We start from the raw sequence: 20423 nt of genomic DNA on the forward strand, positions 1-20423 counted from the left end.
CCATCGTTCTGCCCGGACACTGAGGTCCAGCGCCGAGGGCCTTCTGGCGGTTCCCTCATTGCGAGAAGCCAAGTTACAGGGAACCAGGCAGAGGGCCTTCTTGGTAGTGGCACCCGCCTGTGGAATGCCCTCCCACCAGATGTCAAAGAGAAGAACAACTAACAGACTTTTAGAAGACATCTGAAGCAGTGGCGTAGCGTGGGTTGTCAGCACCCGGGGCAAGGCAAGTAATTTGCACCCCCTAACCTGTGGATTTGCGCCCCCTAACCCGTGGATTTGCGCCCCCAGATGTTGCGCCCGGTGCGGCCGGCCCCCCCTGCACCCCCCACGCTACGCCACTGATCTGAAGGCAGCCCTGTTTAGGGAAGCTTTTAATGTTTAACAGACCACTGTATTTTATTACTTTGTTGGAAGCTGCCCAGGGTGGCTGGGGAGACCCAGTCAGATGGGCGGGGTATAAATAAATTATTATTATTATTATTATTATTATTATTATTATTATTATTATTATTATTATTATTTTAATTAAGCAGGACTGTCAGGAACCGTGCTGTATCATTCTAGGCCTGGGGAACAAGGACAGCAGGCGCAGGCTTCAGAGAACACAGAGGTGCGCCGCATAGAAGCATGATGAAAGCCATCTTAAAATATCTCAGGGACCTACCCATGGAAGAGGGAGCAAGCTTTTCTTCTGTTCTGGAAAGTAGGGCACAAACCAATGGCCTTGAGTTACAAGAAAGGAGATTCCAACTCGACATCAGGAAGACCTTTCTGACAGTTAAGAGCTGTTCAACAGTGGAAGGGAGGACCTCAGAACATGGTAGACCATCCTTCATTGGAGGTTACTAAGCCGAGATTGGATGGCCACCTGTCAGGCATTGTTTAGCTGTGATTCCTGCATTGCAGAGGGTTGGACTGGATAACTCCAACTCCAATGAGTCTATGCATTTAATCTTGTCTTCCTGTTTGGCTGCCATGGCGAACAGCTGCCTACTGCATCAGAGCTGTCTTGCACGGAATATTTTGAGGATGAGATGGGAATAATCACCCTCCCAAACCCCCCAGGGTCGGGGGGCAGTTTCACCCACAGATTGCCCAACACTTGCTCCCAGTCTGGAAGGAATGGGGGGGCTGGGTGTAAAGCACTGTGGATTTCTTTGGCAACTCTCCAAAGCTGTCGCCATGAGCAACAAACACTTGCTTTTTAAGATGAAATTTGGACTTAATTAACGGGCATGCTCTGAGCGAGGGGAGATAAAGAATTCTGCTAACTGATTCAGCCATTGGGGTACCAAAGGATTCGAGTGGAAGAAGGATTATCATCATCATGGGACTGGTATGTCGGAATGGAAGGGGGGGTGAGCCTCCATTATTTCCTTTTGATATATTTTCTATTTGCTATCTTACTGGGCAAATCTCCCTGGAAGGACTGCCTGCCTGAAAGAAAGATTACTTCATTATTGTTATGATTAAGGTTTAACTACAGAATTAACTGTGTGGAATTGGTTTATGAATTTTGCAATCACTTTTAACGGATCAATAAAAGAATAGACGATGGAAATTTTGGGTTCTAGCTAAAGTACAGGCTTATTTGTCCTGGAAGGAGATAAAACAAAGAAGTTTGGACATCGTATTTTCCCGTCTATAAGACGCCCCATGTATAAGATGCCCCCTATTTTGGGGGACTCAGATTTAAGAAAACGGGGGGAGATGTATCTGTGTATAAGATGCCCACTAATTTTTGACATTATTTTTTAGGGGGGGAAACCTAGTCTTATACGTGGAAAAATACGGTATATGCCTGGTACAAATGGCGGAAAGCCAGATTTCCTCCAGCTTGGGATGTGTCACAGTGGAAATTTATAGGCGTGAGAAGTAAAAGTGAATTGTCATGGATAGATTGTTGGAGTAGAAAGAGGAAAACAAAGAAAATAAACATGAAGGAATTTTTTCCACACAGAATCATACTATATTGGTCTAATCCGCCTGCTAGACCAACTCAGAGGCTGTTAAAAACAAATGAAGGCTCAATATCGGAATGTCTTATTGGAACTACCTGGACTAATTAAGAGAAGCAGCAAAATTGTGAGTGAGATCATCGCTCCCCGAACCTCAGAGCATGGGAAGTCAACCAAAGACTTATAATTTGGCCAAAAAATTGCATCGCTCAATTATTTTATAATTTGGAATGTTTTTAATGTGGCTTTTATTGGATTGTTAAAATGAAAAACTTAATAAATATATTTTTTTAAAAAAATATTGTCTTGTAAAAGGCCTTGAAAGCACTGTTGTTTTCATGGAAACTGCCTTATGAACCTTCACAGAAAGGTATAAATGCATTCATACAGGTGAAATGTGTTGAGGTTGAGGAAGAAGAGAGAAGGACCCACAACTCACCACGCTCTGGTAGCAAATTGGTTTTCGTTCATCTTGCAGGGCTGAGATGCCACAGTGGCAGGAGCTGTCTCCGGCCACTCGTAGGTCCCCTTGTATTTGGATGGTGGTGTGTGCTGAGAGCACGTCTTTGGGTCTTGGAGCAAGAGCAGACAATGAGAGCCAATCCCACTGGACCCAGCCAATCCAGCATCCTCTCCCCCAACAACCTCTAGAGCATGAAGGCAAGAGCCCTTCCCCCTGTTTTGCTGCCCAGCAAACGAATAATCAGTGGCAGCCGGCTTCTAAAAGTGGAGATTCTAGCTGTCATGGCTGATAGCAGTTAGTCCAGCCCTGCATGCATTTGTCTTAACTCCCTTCTAAAACTGCCATTGCATCCACAGTATACTGCTATTGAATTCTATACAGTGGTACCTCTGGTTATGTACTTAGTTTGTTCTGGAGGTCCGTTCTTAACCTGAAACTGTTCTTAACCTGAAGCACCACTTTAGCTAATGGGGCCTCCCACTACCGCCACACCGCCGCCGCCCAATTTCTGTTCTTATCCTAAAGCAAAGTTCTTAACCCGAGGTACTATTTCTGGGTTAGTGGAGTCTGTAACCTGAAGTGTATGTAACTTGAAGCGTATGTAACCTGAAGAGTATGTAACCCGAGGTACCATTGTATATACAACAGTGAATTTACCAGGCGATGGTAAAGAGATCTCTTCATATACAGTGGTACCTTGGTTCTCAAACTTAATCTGTTCCGGAAGTCCGTTCCAAAACCAAAGCTTTCCAAAACCAAGGCACACTTTCCCATAGAAAGTAATGCAAAACGGATTAATCCGTCCCAGACTTTTAAAAACAACCCCTAAAACAGCAATTTAACATTAGTTTTACTATCTAACAAGACCACTGATCCACAAAATGAAAGCAATCATCAATGTACTGTACTATAAAATAAATAAGACAGCATTGTAGATGATAAAAATTAAAATTAATTTTTTTCCTTAACTGCACTGACGATAGCCATTGTTTGGATGGGGGGCTTTTATCCATTTCCATAGTCACACAATCAAGGGATCAGTAGCTGAACAGGGTTTCACACAGTCACAAAAACAAATTTACCAAAAAAGCCTCAAAAACAAAAATGCAAAATGAATAGCAAAAACAAAAGCACCAAACTTAATCCATTCCGGAAGTCCGTTTGACTTCCGAATTGTTCTAAAACTAAGGTGCAGCTTCTGATTGGTGCAGGTGCCCCGGAAACAAAAGCCGACAGCCGCATTGGACATTCTGCTTCCTGAAAACGTTCGAAAACGGAACACTTACTTCCGGGTTTTCAGCGTTTGAGAACTGAGACGTTTGAGTACCAAGGCATTTGAGAACCAAGGTACCACTGTATATATACAACAGTTAATTTACCAGGAGATGGTAAAGTGATCTCTTCACACACAGAAATTTATATTGGCCGGGGCTCCGCTCACACCCACCACAATGAAAATTGCGTTTCCCTTTTCCTTTGAGGGCACAAAGTGCAAAATTGCAACCCAGCAATTCCTTTATTGGAGAGAGCCAGCGGGGTGCAGAAACTGGCATGCTCACAACAACAGATGTTGTGGCAGGGCTGCACCACTCACCTGACCTCGGTTCAACTGAGCCTTGAGGCCACAGACAGCCGGGTTCAAATCCCCTCCCAGCCACAAAGCTCACTGTGTCATCTTGCGCTGTTCACCATCTTTCAGCCTAGCCTACCACGCAGGGTCATTGTAAGAACAGAAAACGGGAAACTGGCTGTGCTGTTTTGTGCTCCTTGGGGGCATAGTTGTCAACTTTTCCCTTTTATTGCGAGGAATCCTATTCGGAGTAAGGGAATTTCCCTTTAAAAAAGGGAAACGTTGACAGCTATGCTTGGGGGATGGTCAGGATTAAGAAACCACCATTTTCTGTTTTAGTAGTGTGCCACTTTCCCACAGAATTGTGCCCAAAGTGGCTCACAGCAACAAACCAAACAAGCCTTCATTCTAACAACTATGTTCTCAGCAGGCATTTCAAAGAAGGTTTTTTGCCCCCTGGTTTTGTGCTTAACTTTTAACTGATTTCTGCAGTGTATTCCTGTATTATAATCTCTCCTGCATTTCTGCTGTAAAGTGCTTGGAAGCTGAGGGGTTGAGCAGTAGATAAAATTGCTAAACTGAAAAATGTACTAGAAGTAACCACCACAACAGTAAGTAAATACAGTGGTACCTCTGGTTACGAACGTAATTCGTTCCGGAGGACCATTCTTAACCTGAAACCTGAGGTACCACTTTAGCTAATGGGGCCTCCCGCTGCCACCACGCAATTTCTGTTCTCATCCTGAGGTAAAGTTCTTAACCCGAGGTACTACTTCCGAGTTAGCAGAGTCTGTAACCCAAAGTGTTTGTAACCCGATGGACCACTGTACACACACACACACACACACACACACACAATCAATCAATCCATGCAACACTGTATGACACAGCACAAATAAGCCAACCTCGATTTAACAGCTTAAATCTGATGGATACATTACCTAAGTAAACAACAGTGACATCTTTAGATTCCATTGAAAGAGTCTTCTCAGTATGACTGCCATTCAAGGCATCCAGTAACTTTCCCCTGATGGTTTCTCTGGGTTGGTCAGATGTGGCCTTGATGACAGACTTTGAGGAAAAGCTGAAAGCACAACAGACAGACAGACAGACAGACAGACAGACACTTGCACTTTGCATTGGGGCTCAACTTTGGCATCTCTTTCCAATACAGACTTCTACCTTTGCCCCTAAGTCAGTGCAGAGAGCATTTCCCTCATTTCTGAAGACACAAAGGGAACCCTCACAGATCAGGGGAGGTTCTTCTGGCTCAGAGGATGGCCAGTCGATCAATCATTTATTATACAGTCACAAGGGCATTAAGCTCAAAGGGTGTTGTTGCCAACGAATGTCCCGTCAACGTCTTTGTCTAGAAATGGTGAAACTGCAACCAAAGCTGGGGCAGCCTTCCACCAGCACTAACACACTAATGATGGAGCTGGTTTGGGAAAGGAGGAGGAGCGTCTCTCATAACTTCCAAGGGGCTTTAACAAGGTTTTCACATTAAGTCCTTTCCGAAGGTTGGTTCCAGTATGTATCTGAACACAATTCAAAGTGTTGGTGCTCACCTTTAAAGCCCTAAACGGCCTCGGCCCAGTGTACCTGAAGGAGCGTCTCCACCCCCATCGTTCAGCCCAGACACTGAGATCCAGCTCCGAGGGCCTTGTGGCGGTTCCCTCATTGCGAGAAGTGAGATTACAGGGAACCAGGCAGAGGGCCTTCTTGGTAGTGGCACCTGCCCTGTGGAACACCCTCCCATCAGATGCCAAAGAAGTAAACAACTATATGACATTTAGAAGACATCTGAAAGCAGCCCTGTTTAGGGAAGTTTTTAATGACTGATGTTTTAATATATTTTTAATCTTTTGTTGGAAGCTGCCCAGAGTGGCTAGGGAAACCCAGCCAGATGGGCGGGGTAGAAATATTGTTGTTGTTGTTGTTGTTGTTGTTGTTGTTGTTGTTGTTGTTGTTGTTGTTGTTGTTAATTGAGTCAGCCAGTCCTATGGATTTCCACAGTGCTTATTTACTGGAAAAGACTGCTGGAGTGGGCGAGTTCCTTTTGAAACACAGGAGGCTGCCTTGTACTAAGTTAGACCATCGCTCCGTCTAGCTCAGGCTGAGTACGCATTACACCTTTAAAATACATTCAGAGCACTAGATACAGGTAGGTAGCCGTGTTGGTCTGACGTCGTCGAAATAAATTTTTTTAAAAATGGCATTTGATGGCATCATGGACAGGCCAGCCCTGCCGAGTACTGAAGTTTGTCAAGCATTGCTGGGAATTGCAAACTGCTTTGAGGTTTTCTACAATCAGGTAGCATACAAATTTTATGAAATAAACAAATAACATAATTAGACTTGTAACTGCCAGGGGTGAATGGTGCCCAAAATTCTTTGAGGGAGGAAATGTGCTTCAAAGGTGCACTAAAGGCATCGTGTACACACAGCCTTGGCATTGCCAACACTGGCCGGCAGTGGCTCTCTGTGGTTTCTGGCAGCCGTTCCACCTTTAGAACAGGCATGTGGAGTTGTGGTATGTCACATGTCTGTTTACTTCCAGCACAGTCTGCTGGGAACTTCCATTGTATATAGCTTTTGCCTATGCTGCTGTTTGCTTGAACATGAAGGGAAGCAGACATGTTTTTTCCTTTGTCCTGATGCTGAATAAACGCTTGTAAATATGCTTACATATGCCTCTGTCCGCTACTTCTGTGGCAAAGAGTTCTTATCTCTGCTGGCTTGCGTGCTCAGTCTCTAAAGGTCTCTGAGGCTTGAGTCGCAGTTTTGATGCTGCTCCGAGAACCGGAGTTTGCCCGGCTGCTGGCCGATGTGCTGGAGCCAGCTGGGGCAGTGGCGTAGCGTGGGGGGTGCAGGGGGGGCCAGCCGCACCGGGCGCAACATCTGGGGGTTAGGGGGCGGAAATCCACGGGTTAGGGGGTGCAAATCCACGGGTTAGGGGGCGCAAATTACTTGCCTTGCCCCGGGTGCTGACAACCCACGCTACGCCACTGAGCTGGGGGCCTGCCAATTGCCCCCATCTCCCCGCACGCATCCCAAAAGAGACACCAGGACTGAACCTGGGATCTTCTATATGCAAAGTAGACCCCTGAGCCACGGCCCCTCCTCTTCCCATCTGCAAAGTAGCGTTCAGTTATTCACCACATGTAAAAGGTGCTTTCCCTGCAAAGCTCAAGGCAGTTGGAATCTCGAATAATTTTCGCATTTCAGAGGGAGATCCTCACTGGTGGGGAGATGCTGTGATCTGGCAACTTCACCAGTCGTTTGCCTGCCGGCTCCACAACATCAAACGAGGATTTGCTTTTCACGTCTTTGCCATAAACTTGAACATAAGAGCAGAGCGAGCCTGCTGGGTCAAGCCAAGGGCCACATAGTCCAGAATCCTGTTCTCACACTGGCCAACCAAATGTCTTTATTGGGATGCCCACACTTGCAACTTGAGCACAAGCCCTCTCTCCTCCTGCTGTTTCCAGAAGCATATTGGAGGCAGAGCCAGTGGCATGTGATGAAATGGTTCGTAGGGGAACACAGCAAGCATGCATGAGCTTCGTGCCTCCCTCCCGAAGCTGGACAGAAGCCTCCAGGGCTTTGAGAAAGAGGCGCCAGGTCTCTGGCAGGATGCTGGAGCCCTGCTGCCTCCTTCCCTAAGTAACCAAACAAACCCCTTGTGTTGCAAAGAGAACGTCAGCAATGTCTAGGGCAACACGATGACCATGTACATGTTGGGATGTGCCCAGGGAGACGGGGGCATTTGGTAGGCCCCCAGCTGGCTCCAGCCCTCTGGCCGGCAGCCGGGCGAACTCCGATTTTCAGAACAGCATCAAAAACTGCGACTCAGAGACCTTTAGAGACTGAGCACGCAAGCCAGCAGAGATAAGAACTCTTTGCCACAGAAGTAGCAGACAGAGGCATATGTAAGCATATTTACAAGCGTTTATTCAGCATCAGGACAAAAGAAAAACATGTCTGCTTCCCTTCGTGCCCAAGCAAACAGCATAGGCAAAAGCTATATACAATGGAAGTTCCCAGCAGACTGTGCTGGAAGTAAACAGACATGTGACATACCACAACTCCACATGCCAGTACTAAAGGTGAAATGGAACTATATCCTAACAGTACATTAGGCAACAGACAATCTTTTATAGAATTCCTTCAAACCATAACAAGTCCAAAATGAAATCTTTAGTCTCAAAGCCTCTGAAAATCTTCATACAATGATGAAAGACCAGACTTTGTACGATGATGAAAGACAAGCTGTGAAGCTTTGTGTATTCAGCAAATATGATGTCCAACACTGAACAGTGATTCCGGATATTGACTACTGCTTCGTAGAATTCTTCGTCAGCGTGGTGTGGGAGGATATAGAATTGCTTCATAAGCCCATCTTATTTTGAATGAATGTATGCAAATGAAAATATCAAATGCTGTGGGACAGTGCTCATGTAATAATGTAGGCACTGAGCAGTTTATGAGATGGGTTTATGACTTGTTATGGTTTGAAGGAATACTATAAAAGATTGTCTATTGCGTATGTACATGGTCATCGTGTTGCCTAGACATTGCTGACGGCCTGCTTCCCTAAAGCTGGGTGGGCTTTGAGAAGGTGTCAGGAGGGTTCTTGGACCCTTTAGGGAACTAGCCTCGTCCCCCTAAGTCAAAGCACAGCCGTCATGGTGAGCAGCCATCAACAGCCCTCTCTTCCTCCATGAATCTGTCCAGTTGTTTTTTAAGCCATCCAAGCCGGTGGCCATCGCTGCCTCCCTTTGGAACCATTTCCATCCTTTCAATGATGCCCTGTGTGAAGAAAGCCTTCCTTTCGTCTATCCCGAATCTGCCAATGTTCCTCTTCATCGGATGGTCCCACGACTTCCAATGTTATGAGAGAGAAAAGCTTTTCTCTGTCCACTGTTTGTGCACCATGCAACGTTTTATAATTGCCTTTGATGCCACCCCTTTTCTCTAAAAAGCGCCAAACTCTGCAACCATTTCCCATGGGGAAGGCACTCCATCTCCTTGATCATTTTGGCTGCCCCTTTCATGACGGCTGCCTGCTTTTGAGTAGCAACTGCTTCTAGCCTTCCTGACCCTCTGCCACTGGCCTGGATCTCCTGTGTAAGAAGGGGTGCCCCGCAGAGGACCTTAAGGTCCACAAATGACAACATTTTGGAGGTCCCAGGTCGCAAGGTGGTTAGATTGGTCTCAACTAGAGCCAGGGCCTTTTCAGTACTGGCCCCAACTTGGTAGAACGCTCCTTCACAAGAGACTAGGGCCCTGGGGGACTTGACATCTTTCCACAGGGCCTGCAAGACAGAGCTGTTCCGCCTGGCCTTGGTTTGGACTCAGTCTGACCCTTATGTTTCCCTCCCCTTATGGTCTTGATTTATCGGCTACGGTATTTTAAAATGAGGCTGCATTTTAAACTGCATTTTAACGTGTATTTTAAATTTTTTTCCCTTTTCTCTTTTCCCCCTATTATGTTTTTACTGTGATTTTATTGGTGTTAGCTGCTCTGAGCCCGGCTCTGGCCGGGAGGGCGGGGTATAAATAAAATTTATTATTATTATTATTATTATTATTATTATTATTATTATTATTATTAAACCACCCCCTCTTCATCAACATGCCACTTCCTGGAAGCATTTGTGGTGCGTTCTAAGCGCTTGACGTTACATGGGTTAATGGTGAGGCCTGTGGCAACATATCCCAGAATCCTCAGCAATGTGCATGTAGATTCTGCAGCATGAGCGCAGTAAATGTGCAAATCACTTTCCGGAGGCAGAAAGTACAGAAACAACTACTTGAGGAAAATGAACAGCCTACCTTTCAGGAGCCTGCTTCTCATCTCTCTTCAGTTCACAATATGCAAAGTAAAAAAAAAAAAAAATTCAAAAAGAGGCGATTACTAAGGAATGATATCTTAAGTGCAAAAGCTCAATCAAGATGATTTAGCAGAAGAAAGACAGCTGATTAGCTCATACTTGTTGCAATGAAATATTCTAACGTCAATTGCCCTCTGTGTGCCATGAATGCCTTTGGCACGACACCATGTTTTTCTGACATCACACGGCATTTTGAGTAGTCCCTTAGTTTGACTATTAAATGCTCTGATAATTGCCTTCTGCAGTTTTTCACTCTGTGATGAGGAAAAACTGAAAGTCACTCAGCTCTCCTGGAACATTTGGAGCAATTTAAAGCAATTTCAGGTTTCTTGGATACAGGAAATCTCAAAAGAGTGACTTTGGGGGTTGGGGGGGAGGAACAGCCAGTTCTGAAAAATGGATGTACCTGAGGATGGGAAAGGGAGATTCTACGAAGCAAACCAAAACCAAAACCATTTATATTGTTACACGATTGGGGCCAGGGGTCAGTCTGGATTATATCTGTGGATTCCTTCAGGGCCTGCTACTCTAGTTTAGAATCTAGCAGAAAAGGCCGCTGAACCGGTCAGATCAGTTTCTTTGTAAGATAATGACTTTAGCTGTCTAGTTAAGTACCACCATTGACATGTCCAAAGAGGCTGCTCTGTTGCCATAGAGACAAATGGAGGCAGGCATAAAGACAACAGGCAGGATGCCACATCATCCTAGGATGGAGAATAGGTGTTTGTGAGTTTTGGCTGATGCTGGAAGCGGGATATACAGGGGCTTGTATTACTGTGTGCTGACCCAAAGCTGGACTAGGGGCTTCCCTGGAAACCTAACGCAGAACCAAGATCTGTTGGGGTCTTAATGCTGTGAGCCCCTCCATTCTACAGTCAGTTTGTATATAGGTGGAGATTAAACCATATATCTTAAAGACACCACAATCTCCAGTGCCCTTCATTGTAAGTAAACAAATTCTGAAAAGGCGCAGGCATCCCCGAAGTCTCTCACCACTCAAGAGACTGGAGTGAGCACAATAATATTTCCAATATTTGAGATGTAGGCCAGAGAATATTATGCATGCTTAAATTCCACAGGAAACCAAGAAGACAGTTTCCAGTAAGCTCCAAAGCAGACATTACAATGGATGCAAGAACGCTCTTAACCACTCAACTCATTCTCAGCGTACGGATTTCTGACGGAAAGGCATCACTCACACACAAGCTTTCAGCAGGCTTGGGAGAACTTCAAAGTCTGCAGAAGCACAAAAGGTATATGTGGGGGGAACCCTAAAAGGGAGGAGGCAATATTCCATAACAACCCAGTGGGAACCAAGCATTATTCAGAGAGCATGCTCTGTTGCTTGACTATGGGAGGAGAGAAAAATGGTCCATCTTGTATCTCCGAAAATACCTGGCACGACATCATCGTGCTCAGAGGTGCCTTGCCTTGACACGCGCGCACACACACACACACACACACACACACACACACCTTCCTCATCATTGGTAGGCAAGGGAATTCTGAGCATGATGACATCACACCACCCAACTTCTCTAGGTAGGCAGATGTTACTGAAGAGAAAGGCAGCGCTGCTACTCTTGGTAGTAACCACATGACTTGCAAAATCACCATATTTTTCGCCCCATAAGACGCACCAGACCATAAGACGCACCTAGTTTTAGAGGAGAACAAGGAAAAAATATTCTCTCTCTCTCTGTGCAGCGCCTCTCCAGCAAAGTGGGAGGAGAAATGGAAGGGGCTCCATTTCTCCTCCCCACTTTGCTGAAGTGGCGCTGTGCAGAGATGGAAAGCTGCGCAGCGCCTCTCCAGCAAAGCGAAGTCAGAACAGCAAGAGGGATCGCTGTGCAGCAAAAGCAGCAAACCCTCTTGCTGTTCTGGCTTCTGGAATAGCCATGCCAAGCCTCTTCAGTCCCGTTGCCCTGAAGAGGCTTCGCGTGGCTATCCCTGAAGCCAGAACAGCAAGAGGGATCAGTGCGCACCGATCCCTCTCGCTCTCCTGGCTTCAGGGATAGCTGCACAGCCTGCATTCGCTCCATAAGACGCACACACATTTCCCCTTACTTTTTAGGAGGGGGAAAGTGCATCTTATAGAGCGAAAAATACGGTAGTTACAAGTCCGAGTAGGTTTAAGATGGCCTTTGCAACTCCCATGATGCCTTGCCATTGTCCACTCTGGCTGGGGCTGATGGGAGTTATAGTTCCAAACACCTGGAAAGCAGCAGTATGAGGAAGCATCATGTATCCGTTCTGGCTACTGATGGCCCATAGTTGATGGCAATGGAAGTGGCAGGGAATTAAAGACAGGCTGAATTGTTCTGGACCAGTTGCGTAAAAGATTATATGCCACCGTTGTTTATCTTTGCATAATGTACAAAAGCAAGACATGTTTACCATTAAACCTCCTCAAACCAGTTGCCATGGCGCATCCTTTACTGCTGCCATGGCAATCCCCCCTTCAGGCGCCAGAACTCCGTGAGAACTAATTTCCTAAAAGCATGAGATGCAAAAAGATTGAAGAAAAGAGGAAAACAACACCCAAGTGACTATTTTACGTAAGAAGGAGAAAGGGGAAGAGGCTTTGTGCACACTATGGTGCATAAAATGCATACATACCCCAGTTCTCATGCGCTCCCTCCTTTGTGGAATAGGGACTCTGGATCAAAAAGCAGTGAGGGTGGGGGGAACAGAACAGACAGAAACAGGGGGGGGGGAGGCAAACATCAATATGGGAGGGGAGGACGCTCAGCAACCCTGCATAGTATTATGGGCTGGCGGGGGGGGGTCCAGTCTGGATGAAACCCTGGATTCCTTGCAAAACCTGTGATCTATATCTGTGAGGCTAGGGTGTACAGTGGTACCTTGGGTTACAGATGCTTCAGGTTACAGACTCCGCTAACCCAGAAATATTACCTCGGGTTAAGAACTGTGCTTCAGGATGAGAACAGAAATTGTGCTCCGGCAGCGTGGCGGCAGCAGGAGGCCCCATTAGCTAAAGTAGTGCTTCAGGTTAAGAACAGTTTCAGGTTAAAAACAGACCTCCGGAACGAGGTCTTAACCCGAGGTACTTAACCCGAGGTACCACTGTATGAGGGAACCTGGTGGAGCAGCCAAACTAGTCCCTTTGTGAAGGCAATGACCATGGGTCAGCAGACTAAGGGCCGCAGGCCGGATCAGGCCCAATTGCCTTCTGGATCCAGCCTGCGGATGGTCCGGGAATCGCCGCGTGGATCGCCAGTGCGCTCGTTCTTTCCCTCTCCCTCCCTCTCCCTCCTTCGGCGGTGGCGGCAGCGGCTCCTCCCTCCCTCCTCCTGGCTTCTCCCCACCCTGCCTAGAGGAGGAAGGGGGCTGGGCTCTGTTGGTGCCAGCAGCAGCAGCGCTCCAGCAGCCGCCATTTTAAGCAGCCCCTCTCCAGAGCCCTTTCACACACCGCTCATCGTCCCTTCACTGCCAGCCCCTGCCACTCGCAAGACACAGGTAAGCAGCCACCGGGGCTTCTGGTGCTCCCGCATCATCCCCCCCCCAAAAATATAGTTTGGCTCCCCACAAGGTCTGAGGGACAGCGGACCGGCCCCCTGCTGAAAAAGTTTGCTGACCCCTGGCAATGACCTTAGCTGCTCAACTAAGCACCGAACACCTGCATCTTAAAAGAGTCGGTTCCATCTTAAATGAGTGATCTCCATGGAAACACTGCCCTCCTCCCCATCCTGAACTTGACTGATATATGTGGCATATTCTTACCCTCACAGCAACCCTGAGAGGTAGGTTAGACTGCTGAGAGACAGCGAGGGGGCCCCAAGGTCGCCCAGTGAGCTTCAGGGCTGAGTGGGGGGTTTGATCCCCCTCCCTGGAATATAGTACTGAGTAGCCCATACTGCTGCTCCTTAGTAATGTGAGTTTTTGGTCTGGCTTTAAATGCATTATTGCTAACCACCTATTCCTACATTTGATAAGAGTGGCAGAAAGCAAAACAACCAAACAGACAGATAAAATACTCACCGAGCGTTTGCCTTGATGTTATGGTTTGTAACAACAAATTTATAATCATGGTAAACATGGGATAAACTCATCAACTGTAGGGGAAAGAAAAAGTTAACTATAGTTTGCTTCCCTGGAAGACTTCCGGGTTAGCGCCATCGGCAATGGCGGAGTTCCTGTGACCGAGAGGAACTCGCTCCGTGAAAATCGGGTCTTGCCGTGGCGGCGAAGGCGGAGACCCTTTAAAAATCCCAGGCGGAGGAAGCCTGGGAACGTGGGATTCGGCTGACACCAGAAGCACCTCCCCTACTCGCAGGGAAACCCTTTTTCGGGAATCCGAAGCGACGCGGGGTGAGTGGCGCGGTGTTTTGAATCAACCGCTACTTTTACGGAGTGAAGCCGCGCAGCCGTTGCCAGAGAGCGCTGACTTTTTCCTGTGGACAATTGGACTCTAAACAAGTACCTGTCAGTAGAACGGAAAATTGGATTAAGAAACATTTTAATTTGGCACTGAAGCGGGAAGGTTCTAAACAGGAAGTCCGCCTCCCATTTTGGTAAATAGATTGAAGCAAAAACTTTGCAAGCTAAAGTCTGGAAAGTCGTATATAAAGGTCTAAATTTCCTTCAGTTATTACCACCAAAACCCCTCTTGGAAGCAGGAGAAAAGGGGGCGGAATTTGTGACTGTTCAAGCCTGCAGGAGAGAGAGTAAAGAAAGATAAATTTCCACCGTCTCAAACCTGGGAACGGGGTGTCAGAGACAGAAATTTATGGGGAAGTTCATTGACTGTGAATGGAACGTCTTTTGACAGATAGTTAAAAAAGAGAAACAAATTGATTCCAATGTTGCCTCTTGCATTCAAAAGAAACAAAATATTTGAAAAATGAAAGTAATTTTCTTTTGTTGGTCCTGCTTTCAAAAGATGGATACAAATAGAAATTGTCTCCTCTAGAGGGAGCTTGTTAAATTGTTGCTGGAGTCGATCTGGGGATTTCACAGCTGTGAAGATTAGGATCGTGGGACCAGACTCTGACCTTGAATAAAAATGTGTTTAGAAGAAGTTTTGGTGCTTGCTTTTTGCAAGACAAGCGCTTTGCTGGAGCAGATGCATGAGTAGATGGATTTGATGACTGTTGCAGTTAAAAACTTTGGACAAACGGCGAATATCCATATAGAAACCATTCAGGAACCAACCCAGGAACCTGTTTTGACAGGGCAAGTGCAAGTGCAGAAGATAATGGAGGAGGTTGCTGTTGAACCTCAAGTAACACAAATGGAGAGACTCGAGGCCTTGCAGGAGCATAAGCCGCTGTTCTTGAAGTTTGAATCTGGAGTGGACCAGGGCGGGTCTGGAGTTGTGAGGGCTCTTAATTTTGGAAGGACTTTGAAACATGCTTTTAAATACTTTCTGGATTACAGTGTTGACTGTGGGGAATGGGACTGTGGGGAATGGGCTGATCTGCTGAGGGAAGATGGAGATATTTTTGGATTGGAGTCCTCCCGAGACCTACCCCCCAATGAGAAAGGAAAGAAATTAAGAAAAAGATCAACAAAAGACAAAGTAAAGTGCAGGTATAAACAAGAAGAAGATCTGCAGAAGGGACATGGAAAAGACTTAAGAGCCTCGGACATAAGATCACCAGGTTGATGGACTAGATGGAATGGACAAGAAGGACTGACACAACCCGAGACCAGGAAGAAGAGACGTTGGATAAAGATTGGAAGAAAGTTTTTAAAAAATTATTTTGAGAATTAGTGTAAAATTAACGAGTATTAGGGAAAATGTTGGAATGAAACTATTTGGCTTTAGTAGAAATGATATAAGGAGTTATGTACAAATAAGTATTAAGTTTTAAGTTTTAAGGTTTTTTTATGGTAAGATAAGGCTAAATAAATTAAGGTAAATTGAATGACAGAATATAGTGAAAGATGGAAAGGATTTGTTGAGTTAATTAATAGGTTAGATCGTTAAGATAAATTATATAACAAAAATTGAGAAAGATGGAAAGAATTTGCTGAAACAATTAATTAAATTAGAATACAAAAAGGGAGGTGTGAGGAGGTCGATGAAACAAGTAAATGAAAGATAAAGATATGGAACATTGGATGTGTGTTTTAATGTTATTGTTTTTTTGGTGTATTGTTTTTTTTGCTTTTCCTTTTATGTGTTGTATTGTTTTTTATGCTTTTCCTTTTATGTATTGTAATGTATGTTTTGTCAAATTCTTTGCTGTTTTCTTTTTTTTCTTTTTTCTGTAATTTTTAAACTTCTAATAAATATCATTATATATATATATATATATATATATATACACACACACACACACACACACACACACACACACACACACACACACATATATATATATAGTTTGCTTCCCTGGGTAAAAATTGTTCAGCATTTTGTCTAACGATAGTGATCCTCTGTGAAAAGCCAACCATTAAACATTGCGGTAGTAGCTGCCTTAAAAGAGCTTATTGCTGCTAATCCCTTGAGCTTGTCCCACAACTAGGAATGAATACACCCACTCCAGAACAGACTCCTAAGCATTCACACATAGTAGTGCACATACCTGGCAAATGCTGTTCTGTAATTAAGTCTTCTACTTGCAGAATGTAGCTTTCTCTCACTCTCCTCCCCCTGCCTGCCCCAAATCTGCTCCAGTGGGTTGAGGGAACCCCTAAACCAAATGGGGGGGGGGGCAGGCCTGCAGGGTCGCCCGGGGAATAGAGGCAGAGGAAATTCTGTTGGGCAAGTGGAAGCCATCCCACCAGGGCAATAGCTCAGTGCTAGATGAAAACCAGAGGCCTATAGTTTGGGTTATGGAAGTGAGAGCTGGACCATAACGAAGGCTGATCGCCAAAGAATTGATGCTTTTGAATTATGGTGCTGGAGGAGACTCTTGAGGGTCCCATGGACTACAAGAAGATCAAACCTATCCATTCTTAAGGAGATCAGCCCTGAGTGCTCACTGGAAGGACAGATCCTGAAGCTGAGGCTCCAATACTTCAGTCGCATCATGAGAAGAGAAGACTCCCTGGAAAAGACCCTGATGTTGGGAAAGATGGAGGGCACAAGGAGAAGGGGACGACAGAGGACAAGGTGGTTGGACAGTGTTCTCGAAGCTACCAGCATGAGTTTGACCAAACTGCGGGAGGCAGTGGAAGACAGGAGTGTCTGGCGTGCTCTGGTCCATGGGGTCACGAAGAGTCGGACACGACTAAACGACTAAACAACAACATAGTTTGGGTTGACTTTGTGCTCCACTTTCTGTATGGTGGAATTGATTATAATCTGCTAACATGTAAACCAGGGATGGGCAAGAGAAGAATTAGTACTCACCCAGTTTGTTGAGAGCTTCTTAACATCGTAGTAATCAAATGTCTCTGGAGGATTGGAGAACACAGAGAAGTTCATCTGGATGTTATAGAACGTTACTGCAACAAGAGAGGAAGGAGAATTACATCTGCATCAATTCTTCAGCGATCAGCCTTCTTTATGGTCCAGCTCTCACTTCCATACATCACTACTGGGAAAACCATAGCTTTAATTATACGGAACTTTATCGGCAAGGTGATGTCTCTGCTTTTTAATATGCTGTCTAGGTTTGTCATTGCTTTCCTCCCAAGAAGCAGGCGTCTCTTAATTTCGTGGCTGCTGTCACCATTAATCTGCTTGTATACATTAATCGTCTCCAAATAATAGGAGAACCTCCATATTCGCTTCTTCTAATGTGCGGCTTACTGCATTGCTAATGGCTGACTGTGATTGTGCGGAGCGGAATGACGTATTAATTCTCCTGCTACTAAGAACTCTCCTGGAAAGGTCTCCAAAATATTTTGTAGTGTTGGGGGTTGGCAGTTGGCAAGGATCCCCTAAAATTCCTGGGTGCCAGGTTCTCCCCATAATTTCTGAAATCGGTAAAAAATTCAAGCCTGTTTTCCCAGGAGCTTGGCTTAGAGAGGCATCATCACAGGTGATGGCAGACTCATTACTTTGACAAAAGGTGGGACATTCAGCTTTAGATATGAAGAGGAGGGCAGTCCCTCCTCCAGCTGTATGTTAATTAGCAAAAGACAATAGCAGCATTAAGTGCTGGTTAAGTGCCATGGGGTGTGGGTGGCACTGTGGTCTAAACCACTGAGCCTAAGGGTTGCCAGTTGGAAGGTTGGTGGTTCAAATCCCCTTGACGCCAGCTCCTGCCCACCTAGCAGTTTGAAAGCACGTCCTGTTATGGGGTAGCTGTTAATAGTATTATTCTGCTTAAGGAATCTTTGCTCCTTTTGCCACTGAGAAGGTTGACAAATAAATTATCACTTCAGTGCAGATAAGGAGAAATTTTCTGTTGGACTGTGAGGGGGTTTTGGTCACATGAGCTGAATAAAACATTAAGTTTTATTTTATTTTTCCCTTTTTTCCCTTTTATTTTGCAATATTACATTCAATTACATCCTTAATCATTCTTTGCAATACATACTCTATCTATCTATCTATCTATCTATCTATCTATCTATCTATCTATCTATCTACCTACCTACCTACCTACCTATCTATCTATCTATCTATCTATCTATCTATCTAAACTATCTATCTATCATCTATCTATCTATTTTCCATATTTGTACCGTTGTGACTTCCCTCCACCCATGCTCAGCTTCCATTGTTTTTCATTCCTTTAATATTGCGTTAAAGAAAGTTATTTACATATTCCCCATTAATCCCTTTTCTTCTTTTAACCTTAACTTTATGAACTTCAGTCAATGCATATCAATAAATTTGTTTTGGAACAATGTTTTGTCATGTATTCTTCCACAAATTCCCCTTCTTTTCTTAATTTCTGATTTGATTGTAATCGCTGCTGTCATTTTGGCCAATTTAGTGAATTCACAAAGCTTGTACTGCCACTCTGCTACTGATGGAATCTTGTCCCCTTTCCAATTTTTAGCTATTAGCAATCTGGCAGTGGCTGTAGCATATAAAAACACTTTTTTACTGTCACTAGGGATGTCCTTTGAAACTAAGCCTAATAGAAACACTTCTGGTTTTTTCTCAAATGATGTTTTAGACATCTTTTTTAATTCTTCATGAATATTGCTCCAGAATTTTTTAATTTTCCCTCATCCCCCCACACGATACATTGTTCCCTCTCCCTCATGACATCTCCAACACTTACTTGATTTTAATTTGTATATTTTGACTAGTCTGACGGGAGTCATATACCACCTGTACATCATCTTCATCTGGTTTTCTCTAATTTTGTAACAGGCAGTAAACTTAATATCTTGCTTCCACATTAAGTTTTAATGTAAATCCCATCTATTACCTGGAACTGACATGGCTCCTGTGGGTGTTGGTGTAGACCAAAAAGTCTCCAGCGTGGTCTTGGCATTTATATCAATGGTTGATGCTTTCGATTCAGTGATAAGTTTTGTATTGGTAAGATGAGGTACAGATACGGTTTCAGAAGCCTGATGTGTCGCCCCATCGTATCTAGAGGTTGTAGAAACTTGGGTAGGTTTGGAGGTGGGCACAGTCCAGGTGCTTTTGGGAGCTGTCTCAGCATAATGAGAAGTTGGCATGTACCAGGTGGGTTGAGTTGCGACGCCTGGAGGGGTAGCTCCATCGGGTCGAGAGGTGGATGCAATCAACTCCTGTTGATGTGTTGTTCCATCTCTGTCAGAGGTTGGTATTTTCACATAAGAGTTAGAAGGAACCTCATCAGCTGCTGATGTTGTTGGTTCTGCTTTGGGTGTGGCTTCATCAGACCTGGAAGGAGACACTGTCCATTTGGTTTTATAAAATTACAATAATACAGTGGTACCTCAGGTTACAGACGCTTCAGGTTACAGACTCCGCTAACCCAGAAATAGTACCTCGGGTTAAGAACTTTGCTTCAGGATGAGAACAGAAATTGTGCTCAGGCGGCACGGCGGCAGCGGGAGGCCCCATTAGCTAAAGTGGTGCTTCAGGTTAAGAACAGTTTCAGGTTAAGAGCAGACCTCTGGAACAAATTAAGTACTTAACCACTGTAATAAGAATTTATTATTTATACCCCACCCATCCGGCTGGGTTTTCCCAGCCACTGGGTGGCTCCCAATCGAATATTAAAAACACAATACAGCATTAAACATTAAAAGCTTCCCTAAACAGGGCTGCTTTCAGATGTCTTTTAAAAGTAGGATAGTTGCTTATTTCCTTGACATCTGATGGGAGGGCGTTCCACAGGGTGGGCGCCACTACCGAGAAGGCCCTCTGCCTGGTTCCCTGTAACCTCACTTCTCGCAGGGAGGGAACCGCCAGAAGGCCCTCAGAGCTGGACCTCAGTGTCTGGGCTGAATGGGGGTGGAAACGCTCCTTCAGGTATACAGGACAGAGGCCAGGACAGAGGCCATTTAGGGCTTTAAAGGTCAACACCAACACTTTGAATAGTGCTCAGAAATGTACTGGGAGCCAATGTAGGTCTTTGAGGACCAGTGTTATGTGGTCTTGACGGCCACTCCCAGTCACCAGTCTAGCTGCCACATTCTGGATTAGTTGTAGTTTCCGAGTCACC

General features: G+C 45.1%; 2 protein-coding genes across 2 annotated transcripts in view; both read right to left on the bottom strand.

Annotated features, from left to right (window-relative positions):
• Positions 1 to 20423, bottom strand: part of LOC308579583 (adhesion G-protein coupled receptor G4-like) — a gene marked incomplete at its 5' end in the record, with an annotated part of 57346 nt that overhangs the window by 25244 nt on the left and 11679 nt on the right. The window contains 6 exons of the mRNA XM_081180582.1: positions 2398 to 2530; positions 4933 to 5075; positions 9830 to 9855; positions 12508 to 12547; positions 13891 to 13964; positions 17213 to 17307. Of these exons, the coding sequence (XP_081036708.1) occupies positions 2398 to 2530; positions 4933 to 5075; positions 9830 to 9855; positions 12508 to 12547; positions 13891 to 13964; positions 17213 to 17307 (511 nt within the window). The remainder of the gene's footprint in view (positions 1 to 2397; positions 2531 to 4932; positions 5076 to 9829; positions 9856 to 12507; positions 12548 to 13890; positions 13965 to 17212; positions 17308 to 20423) is intronic.
• Positions 1 to 20423, bottom strand: part of LOC308579584 (uncharacterized protein) — a gene marked incomplete at its 3' end in the record, with an annotated part of 51515 nt that overhangs the window by 18581 nt on the left and 12511 nt on the right. The window contains exons 5-6 of the mRNA XM_081180583.1: positions 19194 to 19649; positions 17213 to 17307 (exon numbers count right to left, since the gene is read on the bottom strand). Coding sequence (XP_081036709.1) covers positions 17213 to 17307; positions 19194 to 19649 — 551 coding nt within the window. The remainder of the gene's footprint in view (positions 1 to 17212; positions 17308 to 19193; positions 19650 to 20423) is intronic.

Source organism: Podarcis bocagei, assembly GCF_964188305.1.
Source record: "Podarcis bocagei genome assembly, chromosome: 2".
Classification (NCBI taxonomy): domain Eukaryota; kingdom Metazoa; phylum Chordata; class Lepidosauria; order Squamata; family Lacertidae; genus Podarcis; species Podarcis bocagei.